The sequence below is a fragment of the Lissotriton vulgaris genome, chromosome 7 (assembly GCF_964263255.1).
Source record: "Lissotriton vulgaris chromosome 7, aLisVul1.2, whole genome shotgun sequence".
Lineage (NCBI taxonomy): Eukaryota > Metazoa > Chordata > Amphibia > Caudata > Salamandridae > Lissotriton > Lissotriton vulgaris.
Window position 1 is genome coordinate 195,853,213 of NC_141695.1, and position 22,016 is coordinate 195,875,228.

Sequence of the window (22,016 nt, forward strand, 5' to 3'; positions counted from 1 at the left end):
GTCCTAGTGGGTACTACCTGTGTGCCCCAATGTGTTAGAATATTCTGAAACGCCGCCCCCAGTGCCAGGCCCATCTGTATACCTTTACAGGACTTCAGTGGAAACTTGAGGGGATTGGTCAACCCCAGTATCACGTAAGCTGGGAATCTTGGAATCTGTGTCTCAAACTGCCCCTCAATCTCGTCTAGAATTGGAGGACAGTAATTTGAGAGAACCGGACATTCCCACAACAGAAGTAGCAGTGTCCCTTCCCCCCACATCCCCGCCAACATGTAGGGCTGCGATCCGGATTCCCTTGGTTTAGGCGCACTGGTGTCGGGTACCAGTATGTGGCTATTTTAAAGGCTGTTTCTTTCCCGGCAGTGTTCCTCGCTGTGTGCTTGGCCCTGTAATAAATCTCTCCCCACTCTTTTTTCGAGAGGTCCCTCCCTAATTCCTTCACCCATCTCCTTTGGCTGGGGGTGTATTCATCTGGGGCCTGTGTTCGTATCATACCACAGAGCTCAGTTATTAACTTTTTATCCGAGCTCTTCGTGATCAGTCATTTTTCGCACTTTGTCATCTTTCTGCTTACTTGTGGGATGATATCAGGATGTAGCAGCCAGTGTTTTATCTGCATGTAGTGATATCTTTCTGACTCAGGTATTGGGTAATCCTGTCTCACTTGCGTGAAGGGCATAATGTCCTCTAAGTCAAACAGGTGCCCTGCATCCTTGCACAGTGTGCCCTTCCACTCTTTGAACTCCGTGACCGTCATTTCCGGTGAGAACTCCCTATTCTCTAGCAGTGGCGTCCGCAGAGAGGGGAAGGACATCGGTTTTTTATTTGTCACTACCGTGTCCCAAGCCTCTAAGACCGCCCTCATAATTGAGGAGCCCTGTTGTGCCTGCGGTCTATCTGCTTTTTCCAAAATGGATACTTTCCACATCGATATGTGACCCAGTGCCCTTTCGTGGAATAACTACCTCTGCTCCGATTCCTCCTGACCCCCCATTCCACAAGATAACGCAGTTGAGTGGCCCTATATACTCTTCCAGATTCGGGATCCCCAATCCTCCCTCTTCCACTCTCTAATAGCCCAGCTCCTTGCATAATCCAGGTCGCGCTCCTGCCCAAACAAAGCGGATCATCTCCTTCTGGAGTACCTGAAGTGTCCCCCTTGGCGGTCCAACTGGTATCGTTTGGAACAGATAAAGTGCCTTTGGAAGGACCAACATCTTGACTGAAGCAACCCGGCCCAGTAATGATAACTGGTGTCGCTTCCAGTTCTGTAAATCATATGTAATCTGTGTGGTGAGCATTGCATAATTAACCAAAACCGTTAGCTGATTCCAATTGACTTGATCGAACGCTTTCTCTGCATCGACTTTCAACAACAGTGCGTTCGTATTCATGTGGTGGGCCTTGTCTATGAGATGGAGGATTCGTTTTGTGTTGTCCCCCCTTGACGGTTTTGGATGAAGCCCACTTGATCTAGCTCTATTATCCTTTCATCATCGAGCCAAGTCTCACCGCCAAAATGCCCGTAAACAATTTGAGGTCAACGTTAAGTAGAGATACCGGGCGGTAGGAACTGCATTTTGTTTTATCTTTTCCCGGATTGGGGAGGACTACAATCTCCGCCACCAGCATCTCCGTGGGGATCGAGCCAGGACCCTCAAAAGAGTTGTACAGAAGTGTCAGTATCGGCACCAGCAAGTGACAAAAGATCTTTTGAAAGCCCCCCAAATAGCAGTCTGGTCCCGGGGATTTAAGAGGTTTGAGACGGAAATTTGCCCCCACTACCTCTTTGATCCAAATCAGCACATCTGGCTGGTCTGCCTGCTCCTGTATTAAGGCGGCGTTTTGTATCCCTTGTAAGTAAGATGTCTGTAGTACATCTGACATATTACCTCTGGTATAAAGGTCTGTATAAAAGTCCCTAAACACCTGGGCTTAGTCCTCATCCTCCATATGGTACTCATCCCCTATCATCCTGTATCGTCTGCACCCTCATTTGTTGGTGTCTGGCTCTTAGTTTACTTGCTAACATACGCCCTGTTTTATCCCCACCACTGTACTAAGAGTGTTTGAGACGCATGGCTGCGTACTCCGCCCTGTCGAGGTCCAGCACCGCTAGCTGTGCCCTCGCTGCCTTCAACTGCTTCATTACCCTAGGTGCCTAGTCCGGCTATTCACTCGCTCCAACTCTAGGAGCTGCGCAGAGAGTTCCCCTCTCTTTTCCTTGCGCTTTTTAGCCTCTGCCGCATATATTGCGATCATTTCCCCTCTCACTACTGCCTTCAAAACTCCCCAAAAGTAAGTCATATTTGTGTCTGGGAGCCTTTCGTCTCTAGGTACCTCTTTATGCACTCAGTGAGTTGCAATTTCACCGCCTCTCTGTGAGGCTTCGTCTCCTCGAACTTGTCCCTCTTTGGTGGCAGTTGTAGTGTGACCTCTACTGCATCATGATCGGACAACGCCGCATCGCCTATATCTATCTCTGTCATTATTGCCCGGATTTCTTCTGTACCCAGCATGTGATCAGGCATCCATATGTCTTGTGTGCATGAGAATAGTATGAAAATTACGATATGAGAGGGTGCTCAGTCCTCCACAAATCCACAAGGCCTTGTGATTGCAGCCACTGTCTGCCCTTCATCGACACCTCCCCCGTCTCTGAGTATTGGCTACCCGACCTGTTTTTCGACTCCTCTATGACTAGGTTTAAGTCCCCCCCTGAAATGGTTTTGCGTTCGTGGCTGTTAAGGACCTCCATGATGGCTGATTTTAAGAAGCTCTCCTGGCCTGTGTTGGGTACTTATATGGCTCCTATCAACACTTTTTGTCCCCCTATCTGGAATGCATGAGCTAGAAGGCGCCCTTTAATCTCGGCCTCCTTTCCCCCTACTGACCCCTTGAAATGTTTGGCCATCAGGTACCCCTGCCTTTTTGTCTAGGCCAGATGAAAAGAACTGATGCGGGGATACTCAAGACTGCAGTCTATGCCAATCTTTGCTAAGGAGATGCATTTCCTGGAGAAGGCATATATCTGCCCCCGAATTCTTCAGGTAGGAGAGGATCGACTTATGTTTAATGGGATTATTGAGGCCTCTCACATTGAGAGTGAGAATTTTCAACGTTGACCCTGTCATAACGGACCAAATAGCGTGTCTTTACGATGCCTGCGCCTATTTGCATTTGACCCCTCCCGATAGGTGGTTCCGCCCCCACCACAGCCCAGTTCATGCCACTTATCTGTCGTTCATTCAATCTGTGTATCTCCATGTGGGGAGATGACCCGGGACAGCGTTTCCAGCACTGACTGCTGTTCTTGTGCTATTTGCGCAGGGTCCGGTCTCAGTGTTTGCTCCGTTTTCCAGTTTCTGCCAACAGTTTGTCATCCCTCTCTGGGGGCCATGCTTGGACTGGATTTTTCCTCTTCCTGTTGATGCGTGCCTTCAATTCCCAGTACCTTGCAAGTGTCCTGTAGAGAGTGCAATTGATGCAGTTTACCTTGCCACTTGAAGATGAGCCGGAAGGGGTGACCCCGGGAGTATGGAATTCCCTGGTTCCGGAGATGTTTCATGGCCACTCTGAATTCTTACACTTCTGGAAGGTTATTAATGCCAAGTTCTGGAACAAGGCAATAGGGTGCTCTTGGTACCTTAAGGGCTGCTTATCTCTAGCCGCTCGAAGGATGCATCCCTTGAGCTGATAGTCTGGGAGATAGGATGTCTGGTGGTGGTGCAGGGGCTCGCTGCGGAAGGCCCACACGATTAGCCCAGTCTATTTTGATATCGAATTTTGGAGGGATGCCCAAGATGCACCAAAATATGCCCCGCAAGTACTGTGTGATGTCTGATCCCTTTCCTTTCGATGGCACTCACTTTACGCGTCCGTTGTTGCATCAAGACCTGTTTTCCAGGTCTTCCGTGTGTGCTTGGAGGTCTAATTGCTGCTGTTGGATCCGGATCACCTCTTGCTGCAGTTGTGTTATCTCCTCTTCCCTGGCCTATTCCTGATCTTCCATCGATGCAACCCTTTCGCTCATGGCAATGATATCCTGTCGCACCTCTTTGATCTCCCTTCTGCGTATGAAAGTCCTCTCTCAGCATGCCAAACAGTGTCTCTTGAAAGGCATGCGTGATTGGACCATCTTGGGTGTCTGTATCTGGGAAACTCAGCCATCTACACCACTGGGTGGTGGAATCTTAGTTAGCATGTCTTTTAAAGTACAATCCTTTTTGCCCGGCACCGTGGCCATGACCACCGGTCCTACTCCGGCCCCTTGCCGAAGTCGCATTCCCCCTGCTTGTGGCTCCTATCCAAGTGTAGCAGTCATTCTCCTGCATGTTGAGAGGGCAGGCCTGGTGTGGCATCTCCTCTTGTGGGCCTGGGGGTGCGCTGTGCGTTGAAACCCCCCTCCCCGTACACAGGCCTGCCGGCGCCGCTCCTTCCAGCCACCTCGGTCTTCCAGTTTATCCCCAGATAATGTGAGCTCTAGGCTGTCATCACTTCCTGTCCCCTTGGAAATGGCTCCTTGCCTCTGTTTCTGTACCGCCTCCTGCTCTTGAGGTGACTTCTTCCTCTTGGGCCTTCTAATGGAATAGTGGCCTCCTCTCTGCTGTCACGCCCTGCTAGGACTTGGCGCCTGCTTCGCTGTTCTCGCCCAAGTGTATTTCTGCCGGTGTAGCCGTGTCCAGCTCCCCGCGCCAGGCAAACCAATGCTATTGGACACCATGCCACTCGGTTGCTGTGGCCGAAATACTGCGGGTTTGGCATGCGCCGGCTGACTGGGCTACTCATCTCTGCCTCGTAGGCCCCCATCTGAGGTGGTTAGTGTGTTCCGCTTTCCGTTGTGCTGGGGTCCCCTTCTCTGATGACCATCCTGTGTCCTACTGCTACTCCAGGGGGAAGGCGGGCTCACTTTTATCCGCACTTCCGGGCCTCTCTCCATCTATAATGTCCCCACAGGTAGGCAGATGCAGCCGCTTGTCTCTGTGCCACTCCCTTCGTCCTGCTCCAAATGGCTGCTTTCCTGCTGCGTGTGGTTGCTTCGTAGTGGGCCTTTGTCGAGCTCTGCCTGGTGTCCGGCCTCCTGTTCTGTCCTTAGGCTCCTTGCAGCAGGCGGTCAGTAGCGCACTAGGTTGGGCGGCTGCCCCGTGGCCTCCTAACACTCTCCCCCTGGTTTCTGCCTACCATGGGGCTCTCTTTGTGCTGTCGATGAGGTCTCTCATATGAGGGCCCTCCTGCCAGACCACGTCAAGGTTGTGAGTGGACATGCCCCAAGTTGCGATTTATCGGATTATTGTCTCTGTCCGGGTCCGCTTAGCTCCCTTCTTCGCTCTGCTCCCGTAGGGTGAGGGTCAGTCCGCAGCCATGCCCGTGCGCCCTTCGGAGGGAGCTGCCCGGTGCTCTGTCGAGCCGCCGCTGCACCTCGGATCTTGACCTCGCTGCCATCTCCCTGCAACCACTCTAGCTGTGCCCCGCCAGGCCTCACTCTGGGACGATCTCTCCATTGTCACCATTCCGACGCTCAGCTCTGTTCAAGCCTTGATCACGATTCTTCTGTGCTCTGGAGCGCCAGTCGGTGTCCCTGGCTGATGCTCTGGGAGGTTGGCCTGCCGCACTACTGCAGCCTTCTTCACCACCTCGCGCTGGGTCACGCCTGGCCTGCGAGGCCTTACTCCCGTTTTCTCCCCTAGGTTTCCGCCCTCACGCTCCGCTTCCGGGGTCCACGCACAGTAGACTCCAGGACATAGACCGCTGCTCTCCCGAGGGTGGCAGGAGCTCTCAGATGGGTCTAGCCGCTTTCGCTTGACCTGCCGGTTTCAGACGCCATTTTCCCCCTCTGCCTCACAGCCCAGTGGAGCACAATTTCGCCATTGGGTGGTCTCCTAGCCCCGCTGAACTCTGTCTTAGCAGTGATGACGGGCCAAGCTTCTATTCAATCCCTGAGCTTCTGAAGGTGTAGTCCGCTATTGTGGGTGAGTTAGGGTGCTCGGGAGTGGGGAGACAAGGTGAAGCACGTCTTACCCACTCACCATCTTGGCCACGCCCCCCTGCTCTTTCCTTTTGATGCAGTGCTGCTCAGCAAGGTGGCTTACTGCGCTGCGGCACATTCTCATAAATAATCACTGGATGTGCTGTGTTGGCCTTTGAAAAAACACCTAACAGAATTGTCCCAGCATCTGGGATAAAAATGTCAGAGGTAACTTTGGAAGCACATTCTGTAACAAGAAGGAGAATCACTGAAGGGTTTATATATTATCCTCAAAAGGGATGATTTTTGTCAAGCATGCAAGTTTAAATTCAGGGGTCACAAAGTAATTATGAGCCTGAATTAAAGTTCGGTGGTAATGAAAAATCCCCCCATTTGTTGAGGAAGTGCTAAATCCTTGTCTGAAGGATTCCAATTTGCTACTTAATCTATGAGAGGAATAACATCCACAATAGGTAAGGTTAGCTTGATGGATATACTTCTGCTGGCAGACTCTGAATTCCTTGTCAGAGGATTTAACACATCCTTCAGAAATCCGATACTCTCCCTTGTCCACCCATCTCTACATCCCATCACAATCAGGACATTATCGGTCTGGGGCAGGCATTACTAGCAGTGAATCAATCATAGCTTTCAATCCTCTTCTTGGCCATCACTTCAGATCACAAAGGGACAGTGCATGTAAACAGATGTGCACATATGATTGTGCAATTGTAGAGTGTGGACCTTGGAACTGAGCTGCAGAGCACTGTAGAAGCTTGAGGCAGAGCTACACGATGGTGGATTGAGTATGTTTTAATTAGGAGAGGTGGGGTAACTTTTCATGTAGCATCTGGGGCTGGAAGGCAGTAGCTCTATTTACGTGTGTGTACAAGCTTTATTCGAGATAATTTCTCATAAAAGCACAGCATAAAATTGAACATGACAGAATAAAAAAGCATATCATTTGACAAGTACAAATTCATAAAAACATGTTGTGCAAGCTCATACAATACCAACGTAGAAAAATTTACATATATAACAAATTAGTTTTGTATTTTATAACAATTAAAAACCTGATTAACTGGACCTCCCCAAGGATCGCCGCCTAATTGCCCAGGCCCACCCCAAATATTTGGCTACCCCAATAACTATCGACTCCTGAGTTGATGTACACAAAATTCTTAATGCCACTGCGCTATCACGTGTCCCAAGGTTTTTACATACAGGTGTGAGCCATACCCTCCTAGGTGATGAATAGGCTTTACAAACAAATAGTTTTACTTATGGACAGGTTGTTCTTTGGGGAGGTTTTAATCCCTTTCGAAAGTGGAGGGAGATAGATCTTTCTAGAAATGACATGTTTGTCTTAGCCCTGATTAGGAGGGAGCACCAACCTCACCCAAACCATCACCAGAATTCCCATTAGCAACTCAAAATCAGAGTGATGTATGAAACATGTTCTGAATCACTTTAAGAAACTTTTTCGTGGTTCCTTGCAGCTGATATTGACACCACTCGAGCCTTCAGCATCATCTCGTTCCTGTTGTTGGTGGGGTCTGCCGTCACGCAGATCCTTGAAATCTGGATCAAGAAAATTTTGGTGGGGATGAATAAGCAGTTGCTGGTGACCATCCTGAATTTTGGTGCAGGTGAATATTTATACTAACTTTGTTTTAGAACAGTTTGGTGTCTCTATAAGAATTGCACTAAATATGATGAGATATTCTACAACTAATCGTTTTATCACATAGTTGACTGTTAATGACATTGATTCAATTTGTTAAACAATGATCCCGCAGAGCATTGAGAAGAGGAGAGGATGGCATCTTATACCACAATGTTTGTTTTCAGTAAAGTTAAAAGTTGCAACCTACCAAAGGTTTACAATATTGTCTTGACCACGCATGCCTTTAGTATGCTTGTCCTTTACCACACAAGCGCCATTACACTGCATGTGTCTTAACCACTCATGCCTTTAAAATGCAAGCTAAGTATATTTAAGGTAAGAGTGTGTGTGTGTGTGAGTGTGTGTTTGTGTAGATAAATTTAGGGTATATGCGTGGTTAAGGGTATAAAGTGGCATGGGTATTTTTATGATTTGGGTTGAGTAGGGATATAGAGTGGTACAAAATTTTTTAGGGAGTTGGGGTGGGTAGAGCTATAGGATGATAAGGGCATTTTGGGGGATTGGGGTGGAAAAGGGTATAGGGTGGAAAGGGTATTTTTAAGGTATAGTTTTGGGTAAGGGTATAGGGCTGTAAGGGTATTTCTAGGGATTGGGGTGGATTAGAATATAGGGTGGTAAGAGTATTTTTAGGGGTTAAGGGTGGGTAATGATACAGGTGATACAGGTGATAAATTAATTTGTAGGGTGTGTGGGTGGGTAAGGGTATAGGGTTTTAAAGATATTTTTAGCGTTTAGGTATGGGTAGTAAAGATAATTTAGGAAAAGGGAGGTTTGGAGGGTAACTCCCTAAATAAAGAAAAAATACATTTATAATTGATATTAAAAATAGTTGGGGATATAAAAAGGTAGAGGGTAAGCTTACCTTAACTATACCTACCTTGCATGGTAAAGGCATTTGCGTGTAAAGGTATGCGTGGTAAAAGCATCTGCGAAGTAAAGGCATCTGCGTGGTGAAGGATTGGAGGTAAATGCATGCATGGTAAAGTCATGCGTTGTATAGTCATTAATCCCCTCAAAAAGGCATTTGTAGACTGAAAAAATACAATGATGGTAATAGGGCTGGCTGCTAACGTGACAGTGAAGCACTATGCTCTACTAATGTACCCAGAATGTATCCTGGATTTTATTAGATCTGGAAGAGTCAACCTCTTGTGTACAATGCATAGCCAAGTGGCTTATTTGGCATCAGCAGCCTTTCGCTATTGCCTTGAAATAGTGTCTCACATCTTGAATCAACCAAGAGCCGGTAAGTTGCAGGATCCCCTCGCGGGCGATAGCGTGGTTTACAAATACAAATCACATAGCATGACATAGCCTAGCATAACATATCATTCCTCCTACTATCAAGTGCTTCCTTTGCAAAACATGAGGTGCATTGTTTTCATGAGCAGCACTAACAAACTGTTTGGGTTTAGATGAATACATTCAATTTGCCAGTTTATATTTGGTAAACGTTAATTTACATTTAAATAATATTTTAGATCAGATGCAACATTTTTAATGGAGTTGTTTCTTGATGATGAATGATGTACATATTTTTGCCAGTAGTGTCTCCCTTGAACACATGGCACCCACCACAGGCATGAACCTTTCTTCTTTTCTGCCTTTCTTCGTGTGTTTCTGCCTTTCTTTTTTCTATCTGTCTTCATTTCTTTGCTTCCTTTCTTTCTTCTTTCCTTTTTCTCTTCTTTTATTTATCCCTTTTTGGTATGTTTTTCTGGCTCTCCTGCTTTTTTTCTTTCTTTCTTGCAGTTTGGAACTTCACTGCAAAAGCCTAAATCCATGCCCTTTGGCAGATTACAGACCAAACACTTCTGCTTAGATGCTGAGAAGAAAACAAAGGGCAGTAAATATTAATACAGGTGCTAGTAATATTTACCTAAATAGATATTAATAATGGATTAAGATAGGGTTGCGGGCTAGTCCCATTGCTATTTTCCATATTTGTCGAGCATCTCCTGAAGACCCTGGCGGGGCAAAAGACGCTAGCCCTAAAAATGTTTGGGAAACACATATAATGCCTTCTGTATGCAGACGAGCTTGTAATTTTAGATCAGACAGAGATGGATCTATAGAGAAAGTTGGATGCATTTAGAGATTACTGTAGTCACAAACAGTTAACCATATATATTGACAAAACTAAGCAGTCTACTTTGGTCAAAAAGTTGATAAGTTTAGCTGGTATTTGGGGACCACTAAACTGGAAACAGTTAATGACTATAAATACCTAGGAATATGGTTTGAAAGGCCCCTGAATTGGTATACCCACCTGGAGGCCCTAAAGGTGAGGGCCCTCGCCTCAGTGAGTGGCTTGAGAAAATTCAACCAACACTATGGGGATATGTCACATAGACCAGTTTTGAAAGCTTTTGTGGCCATGATACCACCACAACTACAATAGGGAGCTGAATTGATTTGCACTAGTGGCTAAAGCGGGTGGGACACCGAAGAAGGGAAATGTATCAAGACCTTAATGTCCCTGCCAGGCTCCTCCATCATAAAGGCCATTAGACTAGAGGTGGGTCTGACCTCTTGACACATAATGGCCCAAATGGATTCAATAAGATTCTGGAAAAGACTGGGCTAGGGAGAGGAACAGAGATTTCCAGGTCAGGAAACCAGACTCCTTTCTGCCATGAATTTAACATAAATTCCCACACAGATACTGCCAATCCATTTCCTGGGATAATTACCTCCCTATTGACCTCAGCTAACTCTTGTAGACTTCTACTTGCAGGGTTTCATTGCATAAGCTCACCTTCATATCCCTACAAACAGATTTCAGATTATTTCTGACCTCCTTTGCAAGATCCATCACTGTGAACTAAAATGTGCAAAGGGGGTCAGAAATAATCTGAAATCTGTTTGTAGGGATATGAAGGTGAGCTTATGTAATGAAACCCTGCAAGTAGAAGTCTACAAGAGTGAGCTGAGGTCAATAGGGAGATAATTATCCCAGGAAATGGATTGGCAATATCTGTGTGGGAATTTATGTTAAATTCATGGCAGAAAGGAGCCTGGTTTCCTTACCTGGAAATCTTGCCAAACAGCTGGCTTGAGTGCGAATTTATTAAGAATAAGAATTGCTGTTAGTCCTTATTATGCAAATGGAAAAACAAAAATGGAAATGATCTAACCTGATGCGAACTGCAAATGCAGGCTCCATACAAAATGCGGAATTTTGCACATGTTACGGGATTGCTTAAAGGTGCTGTCCTTACGGAAATTGATTTTGCGCCCACTGTTTTTTAAATATGGTATTACAAATCGGGCTCAGGCTGTAGAGTTTCTTACTGACATACACTACTTGGACATTTCAATTGCTAATGGAAGGTTTATGGCTGCAGTTAAAAAGTCATGCTCAAATAAATAAAATGAATTTGTTTTCAGATAAATTATTTTAGCAGTTATAATAAGAAATGAAATGGTACAAATATAATCGGGAAGTTTAAATGTCGCAGTTTTTATCTTGGTTTTAAATGAGAAACTCCAAATGAGTCAACACTGCATAATAAATTGAAAATGTATATCTAGGCACCTAAGAACGGACATGTTCAAGTATCCAATTTTAAAACAATGGCATTCCGACAACTTTGTTAGAACTTTTTGATTACATGAGTATGAAGCTGAATCTAAATATTATTGCATTCTCTGTGTTTTAAGTTGTATTGGTTGGAGTATGAATTTTGCTGTTGAAATTTTAATACTGTAATATATCTTACTTAATTTGTTAAATGTTTACGGTAAGGTGAATATAGGTGTCACTGTGTTGTTTAAAAACCAATGGTCTAAATAAACATTCCTTTGACTGACTAACTGACTAACTTATTTCTGTTTATTTAAGTTTCCCAAAAATCACAAAACATTTATTTAGTGCAAAGGATGAGTACAAATGGAACTATGACTATAATGATTTTCCCACATGAAACAAATATAAGTGATCAAAGTAAACAGTCAACATTCTTTCCTGATGGTGAGCTGACTCTTGCCTCATCTGCTTTCCCTGAGCGAAGAGATGCCTCATGTTGTTCCTTTTGTCCCCAGCTTGCAGCGCCATCATTGCTATGAGTGTCTTCACTGGATTCGCAGGAGTTAATGCTTCATATTCTTGGTCGTATGCCCTAGGTTGGGTCTCCGCAGGACTGAGTCTGTTGGCAGGTGAGGTCCGATATCTAATACAGTTTAACAGTTCCCACCATGATCCGCAATGCTGATATCTATTTCTAATAAACTTTAATACCAAGTCCTACGATCATCCTCAACCCCAATGTCTACCACTAATAATCTTTAACACCAAGGGCCCTATTACAATATGAATTGGAAAGTCTCTGACCGTGGTTCAGAGGCTTTCTGTCTTACATCGCTGGTTTCAAATCCGACAGTCCTATTACGATACAGGCTGTCGGATTTGAAACCGGCCAGTTGGATTGACTGACTTCCAACGGCCAGCCTGTTGTTGGTTTCCAACAGGCTTTTCATGCCTCGCTTTCCGACATGAAAAGTCTGTCAGAAAGTGACTCTGGAAGCATTTAGCAGCGCCCCCTTGCCACAGCAGCCTCCGGTTGCAGCTCTGGGGGACCTGTTAGTCCCTGCACCGCGTAATAGGCCCCATCAGGTGCTTGCCACGCAGTGCAGGGATTAACAAAAACACCCATTTCTCTATAGGTACTTGTGCTATGGCCGGGTTTACGGCCTTAGCACAAGCTCCCATAGAGAAATGGGAGTGTGCGACCACACCATGTGCGGTTGCATGCAAATAATGCCGACCCGGGTGAGTCGGTTCCGACTCCGCAATGGTGCGCCCCCGACATAGTGATGAGGGCCTAATTCCTACCATGCTCCTCAATGCTGCTGCCTACCACTAATAAACTTTAATACCAAGTCTCACCGTGATCCTCAATGCTGATGCCTGCCTCTAATAAGCTTTAATACCAAGTCTCACCATTATTCTGAACACTGATCCCTACCTATAATAAACTTTAATGCCAAGTCTCACCGTGATCCTCAATGCTGCTACCTACCGCTAATAAACTTTAATACCAAGTCTCACCGTGATCCTCAATGCTGATGCCTGCCTCTAATAAGCTTTAATACCAAGTCTCACCATTATTCTGAACACTGATCCCTACCGATAATAAACTTTAATGCCAAGTCTCACCGTGATCCTCAATGCTGCTACCTACTGCTAATAAACTTTAATTCCAAGTCTCACTGTGATCCTCAATGCTGATGCCTGCCTCTAATAAGCTTTAATACCAAGTCTCACCATTATTCTGAACACTGATCCCTACCTATGATAAACTTTAATGCCAAGTCTCACCGTGATCCTCAATGCTGCTACCTACTGCTAATAAACTTTAATTCCAAGTCTCACTGTGATCCTCAATGCTGATGCCTGCCTCTAATAAGCTTTAATACCAAGTCTCACCATTATTCTGAACACTGATCCCTACCTATGATAAACTTTAATACCAAGTCCCACCGTGATTCCCAAAGCCAATACTTAACACTAACTAACATTGCTATCAAGTCTCTGCATGATCCTCATTGCTTTTTCCTAATTCTAATAAACTTCAAGACCAGGGGCCTGATTTCAATCCTGATGGATGACCCGTAGTTCAGTGGGACCACCCACCATATTCATAAATGACTGTCAAGCTGGTGGTCATTTATGATGCATTGCCAGGAACTGCTGTCGCTGCGGCTTCTATTAATGCATTTCGCTCTTTGGTGCAGCGCTCCAATAACATGACGGAGCACTGCACTAAACTGCTTTCTTTTTTTTCTTTTTGAAAAGAAAATACCAAAATGGGATTTTGTTTTTGAAAATCAAAAAGGCAACGCTCCCCTCACCATGGATGCATGTACCAGTTTCAACTGTTCCTTACCGTCAGGGTTTTCCAGTCAGTAACAGGAGGTAAAACTGTTATGTGCATCTAAATCAGATGGGTGGAAATACAGGTCAGCCATTGATGGCCCTTACTCTACAGGGCAATTGGAGGATTTTAATCACTACAAAGGCGGAGTAGTATCCACCATGATTAAACATATGACCCAGTCGCATCTACAGAGGCCAGTAGATCCCTTATCTTGGCAGTAAGCGTTGCCATGGAGTGCGCTTACACTCAATCTATAAATCGGGCCCCTAAGCTCATTAGGATCTCCAATGTTGATCCTTGACTGTAACACTGGTTAACACTAACACTCATCTTGATGTCAACTTCCATCCCCTAGCTTTCACCTTACTCAGGCACACATTTCTCTTTCTAAATAAAAACTTTAGGATAAGCTATCACCTGGTTTCTCTATGTTTCCATTTGTCAAATGCCTGAGAAAGCAACGCCACTCCAACCAGAGAGCTTTTCTTATTTGTTGCATTTAGAATTCATCACATTTAAACACAATCAGGAAAAGTCAAGGTTACTAAAAGGTTTCCAGTACATACATGCAAGTGAGCCAGAATTTAAACTCCAATACATCCCTATTTTTATTTTTCGTAGCATGCCAACTATCTCTTTATTTGCACATATTTGTAACACATAATACTCAGAGTGAGAGGTGGGATGTAGAGACAGAAGGGAGCTAAAGAGTGGCTGGCAGAGAGAGGAGGAGGAAGCAGGAAAGAGTAGGGAATGAAGGGGAGAGAGAAAGATGAAGGGAGGAGGCGAATGAGTGCCAAAAGAGAAAAGCAAACAAATTGAAGAGCAAGTGGCAGAGAAAGAGCAAGAGGATTGGGTGAACTGTGAGAGAATGTACACAACCAGTAACAATAGAGGAGGATAATTTGGATATGATGTCCTTGGGTCCGCTCTACTATTGAGCTGCAAAGTGTGGCAAGTGCTTCAACACTTGACTCTCAGATGGCAGCATTCAAAAGGCTACTCAGGAGGGAAGTGTAGGGGTTCTTCAAGCTCAGAACTCAACAGTCATGGTAATCGACCAGTTCCCTCCTTCCTTCACTCTTTCTCAACTCTCCTCTCTCCCCTTTTTGAGTTCTGCCTTCAGTAGGTGTCAGGCACAGGTGCAGTGGTACCCCCTCTAATGAGATTGCTTGCTCAGTTACTCTTATTAGACCTAATTGTCCTTATCTCACCACTATGGAGTTTCATCTGCTGTTCAGCAAAGACAGGGATCCACTGCACTCATCAGCCTCTCTCTTCCTCTTCCGAGAGGAGATACGCTGGGGAGTGCTCTAGCACTCACGTCAGGTCCGCCGAAGGCAGCATCCTAGGCCGCTACTCGCTTTGTGTGTAGGTGAACAACCTTTGGCGTGGTAGCAGTCTCTCACCGGCCTTAAGCCCACTTCTGGACTTAGGGTCAGTTAGCGTGGTGGGTTGTGGGGTCAAGCCTCATGGGGTGGCCTCAAGGCACATTGTTTCTGGCAGCATGAACTGGCTTATATTGCTGGGTTTTTTGGCGTAGAATGCTTGGGTGCAGTTGAAACACAAGGCATCCCCCCCACTCTGGCACAGCTTTATGATGTTGCAGCAGCAAATTCCACTTGGCACAGTTTCAAAATGTCACAATGGTACAGCCTGTGCAGGCACAGGTTCATGAGTGTCACAGCAGCACAATCCCACTTGTAATAAACTCTATAATGTCACAATGGCGTGTTCTGTTCAGGCACAACTTAACTGCTTCACTGTGCCGGCACCTAACTGAGAGGGACTGTGATTTGTCCATGGAGCATGCAGATACCATCTCTTCCTAGGTGGATAAACCCTGAGCCCCTTTCCGCATATTGTATGATGCATTGTATGTTGTATATGGTCAGCTGATTTTGGCCTGCTCTGGACAACCACACCACCTGCATGGTTGTCATGCTCCTTCTCCCTCTCAGTAGGCAGGTTGGCCTCAAGACACTTCAGGACTGGAAGACAACTACTTTAATCCTGGTCAGATTGCAGACTTTTAAGTACTCTGAGAAGAACGTACTTCCTTGACAAATGTGAATGTGGAACTGAAACAAGTGGGTCAGTGGGTCACACTTGTATACAATCACAGCAGAAAGGTATTGCCGAATCTCTGTCTATACTTCTACAACCAGTGTTGGACATTCTTTCATTAGACCTCTCATGCCTGTTCTCCAGTCTTTGTATAGTGAGGTTCCTCACATCAGGGTAGTCTCCAGTCTGAAGTACCACAACAGAGGCACAGAGAGATGTGAGCTTTCTGCGCCTGGCTATCAACAGCCACACTGAACAGTGATTGGGAAAGGGACCAAAGGATGGCCTCACCAGAAGAACAACAAATGAGACATCAATCTCACCCTGTAGTGTCACCATCTACCAAATGGAGGTGCTCAGGAAGACTAATCAGCAGCCCTTCTAACCAAAAGACCTACTAACATTTCTAAAGAAAGCCCTAGCTTCTCTTTTTCTTCTTCAGTTTCTAGGTCTTATGCCTCCACCTTCATGAATGTCAGCAATATATTTCACTATCTAGTAAAGCAATCTCTCCTCCATCTTGTAAACATGAACAGGCCAGAGACTTCTAAAATGGAACCCACATACCATGATTACTCTGATTCACTCATACACACAATGTAAGAACTACACAGTCTGCACACACATATGGGCCGATTCCGATCTGGTAAAATTACCGTCCGTACGATTCGCATCCGGAGCCGTCTCCGTACGACTTGTACACACGCCGTACGACCCGACGAGTATGATCCGGACCGGGGTATCAGGACGCGAGTCGTACGGTCCACGTCAGGTAAGGGCGATTCGTACGGAAAAGCGCACAATCACATACACACCGTACGGTGCGTACCCCCCATGAACGCAGGGTACGCGCCGTACACACAGCAAACATGGGGTATGCGCCGTACACCCAGCATACATGGGGTACGTGCGTACCCCATGTACGCTGGGTGTACGGTGCGTACCCCCATGATCGCAGGGGTACGCACCGTACCCATCCATCATGGGGGGTACGTGCCGTACCCGGGGGGGGGCCATTCCGTACCTGTTTCATCGCAAACTCTGCTTTTACTGCTGTTTTCAGCTCCCGTAGAAAAAGGGTCGTACGGTGCGTACCCGACACGTATCGTACTTGCTGTGTCATATAAACCAGCTGCGTACTGTATAGATGTCGCATACAGCGGGTTCCGAGTAAGACTCATACGGAGATTAGAGTCGTACGGTCTTTGTACGATTCGTACGGAGTCCAGCTCCTGGTACGAATCGTACTTCGTTGTACGTACAGGGGACGTTGCAGGGTACGATTCGAACAGGAAAAAATGCTCCGAACGGCTATTCGGATCGCTTTTTACCGGATCGGAATCGGCCCCATAATGTGCACTTTGGATATCAGCACTTGAATGTGGGTTAGCACATAAACCTGGAACGTTATATGAATGGGCCAGTAGGTTCCATTACATTGAAACAGATAAAAAGGTCTGATCACAACTATTGATTCATGAAGCACAGTACGCTGCCACCGTCACTCTACATACGTAACCTACTACATTAATGCCAAGGACATTAGTCCACGGTTATTCAAATGAGAGCATACTTGGTGTACCCTACCAGGTTAGAGGACAGGTCCAGGGCCTCAATCATGTCAGAAGACAAGCCTAGGCCTTCATGCAAGCACTAGATTAGTGGGAGGCTCAAGTCAAAATGAAACAACAGGATACCTAATGCTCACAGTCAGGCCCTTAGGGAATGGGAACATTCTAATTCCAACAACATCTTAGGGATCAATGTATTTCTTGTACTGAGGTTTATAGCCTGCTGTCAACTCAGACAAAATAGAGAATACAAACATAAAATAAGTAAAATAAAAGGGAATACTTCAAATGAAGTTGCACCATCAGCAACATGCCATTCAAGCCCCTTTCCTCATATTGTATGATGCATTGTATGTTGTATAGTGTGTGTTGTGCTGTTATATGCAGTTGTGAGCTGTTTATAGTCATGACAGCGGTGTCTTGCCAAAAATCTAAAGATGTAAGTAGCCAAACTATTAAAAAAAAGACGTTGTTAAGGGCCTGATCTTGCCACTGCTTCATATGGACTAGCATAACATAGTGATCCAGCGCCAATACCAATAATTGATCAGGGATCGATACTCAACAACATTAATACAATGGCCCATACACATTCACCCAGTATCCCTGAGGCGCTGGGGTCAATTTGTTTTGCTTACATCAAATATTCCTCATTGATCCTTTTGGGAAATCTGTCTTATAACTAATCTTGACATCAACTCTTCCCCTATTTGGTCGATGGACCAATTAGTTGAGCAGTTGATGGCAATGATAATTCTAATTGTCAAACATTTAGTCAGAATTAATAACAGACTCTCTGTAAGGTTAACAAATACATTTTTATCTCAATTAAAGGTTAAATGTTCAGTTGCAATTGGTCACAATCAAAAACATTGAAATCTCATTACAGGAGACATTTTAAAATGGATACAGACTCGCTAAGCAATAAAATTAGAGATAGAGTAAGAGATAAAGATTCAGCAAATGAGTATGCCAAACAACAATATACCTAACGGAGAGATAGATGAAGAGACAATAGGTTCATCTAAAATAATGCATATCAATAATTTGTTGGCAGAGTGGATAGGTGGAGAGACAAAGATTCAAAGACAAAACATTAAAACCTATATTATGCTAACAACATAGGCTAAATACATACCTAACGGTCTATAGGAAGAACCACCCCTGGACCCAGGTGATGACAGGGGTTCCCAAAGATATGCAGGAACGCAAGATCTCTAACAGGATAAGATAGGAACAGCTAGGCCTATCTGCAAACCGACGGACAGCGATGCATCTCCCCTTTTCTCTCCTGCCAGCCTAAGCCTAAAACCCACACCCCTAAAGGTAACCAATTACAGTCTAAAAATCTACATGTCCATCCCACATTAGTTGCAAAATGTATGAAGCTTGATAGATAATTGGTTGCTTTTGGAGGGTGGGATGTCACACCACTGTAACTTCACTTGCATTTTGACTATTATATTGTTCTACTTCCCTTCCCATACTTAGTCTGACTCTCAGCTCTTTCACATGAAATTTACAAAAGTTACAATTAAACATTCTTTATTCAAATTAAACAGCATCCGCAAATATTGTCGCCTTTCACGTGGTCGATCACAGCCCTTGGCAGGCATTCAGCATCACGGCCTTCAACGTTTAGGCATCTTCTGCTGTACTCAGCACTTCTGGTTGCTTTGTCATGACAATCTCACTCCCATTCCGAGCCCTCCCTTTACAATAGACAATTTAAGAAAAGATGGTTCTTCATTCACTCCACTGAAATGAATGAAATATAGAAATTCATTAATCATATGACATTGTATCCCTCAATGTTTACCTCCCACCTGTGTATGATTCCCCATTAGTGTAACCTAGCATAATATTTGGCCAAAAGTGGCATTATTCATGATTTCAAAGCCGGATGAAACATGCAACTAAGGATGCACGTGCAGCCTATTCATGTAGTATCTTTTGGTTCTTTTTAAGCACACTGCAAATACAGGTTTATTTCTTTTGTATGATAATTCATTAGAAGTGCATACATGCACAAAGCAAATTCCCTCATGTTTATGTGTGGTGCACATTAGTTTACTACTTCTACTTACTGTTAGTACGTATTATAGGGGTACTTGATTCGAGCAGGTTTAATTTTTTCGCGAAACCCTGCTCCATCAATAGTCAAGAACCATATAGATGTGGCAATTCCCTACATTTCATATCTTATTGCCAACAATAAAACAGGGAAGGGTCCTGGAAAATAATCACACACTGAATGGGAAGAAATTGTATCAGCCCAGAAATATCCAGATGTGAGTACAAGAAAAGTTAAAAAAATTCATCTTCGAAAATTATATCTTCATTGCACAACTGCAAAATAGTGCACATTAATGCTAAGTGGCAATTTCTTACTACCCAAAACACAGGGGTATGTGCATGGGTAGTATACTGTAGCAACATTAAAGTTGGGTGCCTCTTCTGAGCAGCAGTATACTGAGGAAAAAACTTTAAAAAGAGAGGCCAACTTCAGTGCATACTTTGTGGCAGTGGTTGCAGTTGATGGGGACCAGAACTCATTTTTCATCTTTAGACGATCTAGAGCTAGAGAGAGAAAAGCACAATATGGAGAAAAATAAGTAAAAGAAAGATGGGAAATACAGGGCAAATGTAAAGGCAAGGATGAAAAGAACCTGAAAGAGTGTGAGATAAAGATACAGAAAGAGCAGGGTGAAGGGCATAAGAAGCATAAGGTGAAATCAAACCTAGGCAGCATTTATTTTCATGAGATAAAGAGATAAGAATTGTAGGATTCTGAATGAAAGAGGTTGGAGGCTGAGTCAAGACTTAGGGCCTGATTAGGTGTTTGGCTGAAAGAGTACAGGGCATCAGTGTGGCAAAGGACATTACATCCATCATCTGGATTGACTGACACCTGATAAATGTAGAAATGACTGCCAGCCCAGCTGTTCTTTCAAACAAAGCAACTGTTTGCTTTTGAGAAACAAAAAACTAATGGATCAGGCACATACCTACAAGGGTATGAAGGATATTATAGTTTGTTTCCTGCAACTCATTTCCATATTATTCCTGGCAATGACAGACAGGGTGTGGAGGATATTATAGTTTGTTTCCTGTACCTCATTTCCATTAGATTCCTGGCAGTGATAGACAGGGAAACATACATTACAACATTCACTCTAAATAGGGCAGATGACTCAATGTCCTTACTCTGGCAGCATCTACTCCATTGAGCCGCTGGAGGCTCCATCAACAGAATTTTTAAGGTCTTTCTATCTCTAAATGAGGCAGGCGGACCCAGGTTTTGGTGGACAGCACACTCTGCTATGTTTGCGATGAAGCACATTTTCTGCTAAACTCTTAATTAGGCTTGAGGCAGCCTTGTATTTGACAATCCCATCATTCAGTAAGCTCCTCAAAAAAATGTTTTTGTTCCTATAAGTAACACATGCGCAGACCTATTGAAGTTGATAGTGGGTTCAGAATGATGAGAGACCTTCTGCAGCAGGAGGACAGCATTCACCCATATGCCAAGTGCTGCACATGCATCAGAAGCTAACAGCAGAGCTCTCTCTTTGGGAACTACAAGGCACATAGATGCTGGGTCCGAATTTGCCTTTTGCTTGGGAGCTAAACATCACTCTCAGTTTTTGTTTGTTTTTTGCTTGTTGGTGTTTTAAGTGTGGTGCTTTTGTCACACAGCTGGGGTGGGAGAAGCTACTCTGTCTATCTAAATGTTTGATACACACATTAAGAATGTTGGTTTCCTATCCACTGACCTTTGACCTTTGTTCTTTCTCTCCACTTGTGGTCTTCGTGTCTCATCTTCTCGTGGCTTCTTCATGAGCAGGTGTTGTTGCCTTGGTGTCTTTCAAGAAAGAAGCTCAATAGATGGTGGACTGAGGAAGACCTGAAGCAGGAAACAGAATGGATGGGTGCTCAAGAACACGGGCATGAAGCCACCAAGTGCTGGACTCTTTCAGAGCAAGTGCTCAATATGTTCAGCTCTTTATTTGCACAGAAATAGAGCCAAACATAGGAACACCTGCAACATGACTGTTAAGATACCTTTGCAGCTTTCATACTTTAAAAAGTCCCCAGAAGAGGACATAACATTACACTAAACTTTCCTACAAGAATAGACTGTGAAATACTTTGATATTGCTGACATACAAAACCTAGGGATTGTGGAGCTTATTATCTATTTTCGAATAAATTGTTTTTTTCTAATGGTTTTGTAGGTTCTACACTTTGTTTCAGATTATTAATATTGGTGTTACAATATAGACACTATGGTGGTCGTCATCCAAACTAACAAGTATTCACAGTTAGCTTTAGGCCTCTAGTCTTCTGTAGTTTTAGGATGAATGTTGGAGGACTCCAGTCATTGCACACCCATTTGTGTTGCTTCTGTGATCTTAGTGATTGGATGGGATTATGTTTCCGAAGTGAAACTGATTGAGTAGGTTTCTAGAACCACGGTTAGTGTTACAGAAAGGACCTCAGTGGCGTAATGGGCGTGTTTGCCTGTGTTTTGCTTCCTCTGGGCACCATGTTATTACAGGAGGGGCCGCAGACGCTTGTGCTACACAATGTGTAATACTGACAGTGCTCATACACATTTAGCACCAGCCTTATCGTGTGAGGGTGTTCCTCATTTAGATGGGAGTGTGGCCCTATGCACAGGAGGGAATTACTTTGCTTCTGCATCTGCACTGTATTAAGGGCGTGGGCATAGAGACAAGCATGTTCTTAGGAGGTGCACTGTCAGTAAAGTAATGCACTCTTAGTGCAGACCCTGAGAACATCCCTTCGAAGTGGGGAAAGGGGGCCCCAGAAATCCTGTGCAG

At 44.7% G+C, this 22,016-nt stretch overlaps 1 protein-coding gene across 1 annotated transcript in view; it reads left to right on the forward strand.

Annotated features, from left to right (window-relative positions):
• Positions 1-21,396, forward strand: part of LOC147701175 (lens fiber membrane intrinsic protein-like) — a 30,942-nt gene extending 9,546 nt beyond the window's left edge. The window contains exons 3-5 of the mRNA XM_086929931.1: positions 7,465-7,614; positions 11,697-11,810; positions 21,017-21,396. Of these exons, the coding sequence (XP_086786057.1) occupies positions 7,465-7,614; positions 11,697-11,810; positions 21,017-21,057 (305 nt within the window). The 3' untranslated portion in view covers positions 21,058-21,396. The remainder of the gene's footprint in view (positions 1-7,464; positions 7,615-11,696; positions 11,811-21,016) is intronic.
• Positions 21,397-22,016: the final 620 nt, after the last annotated feature.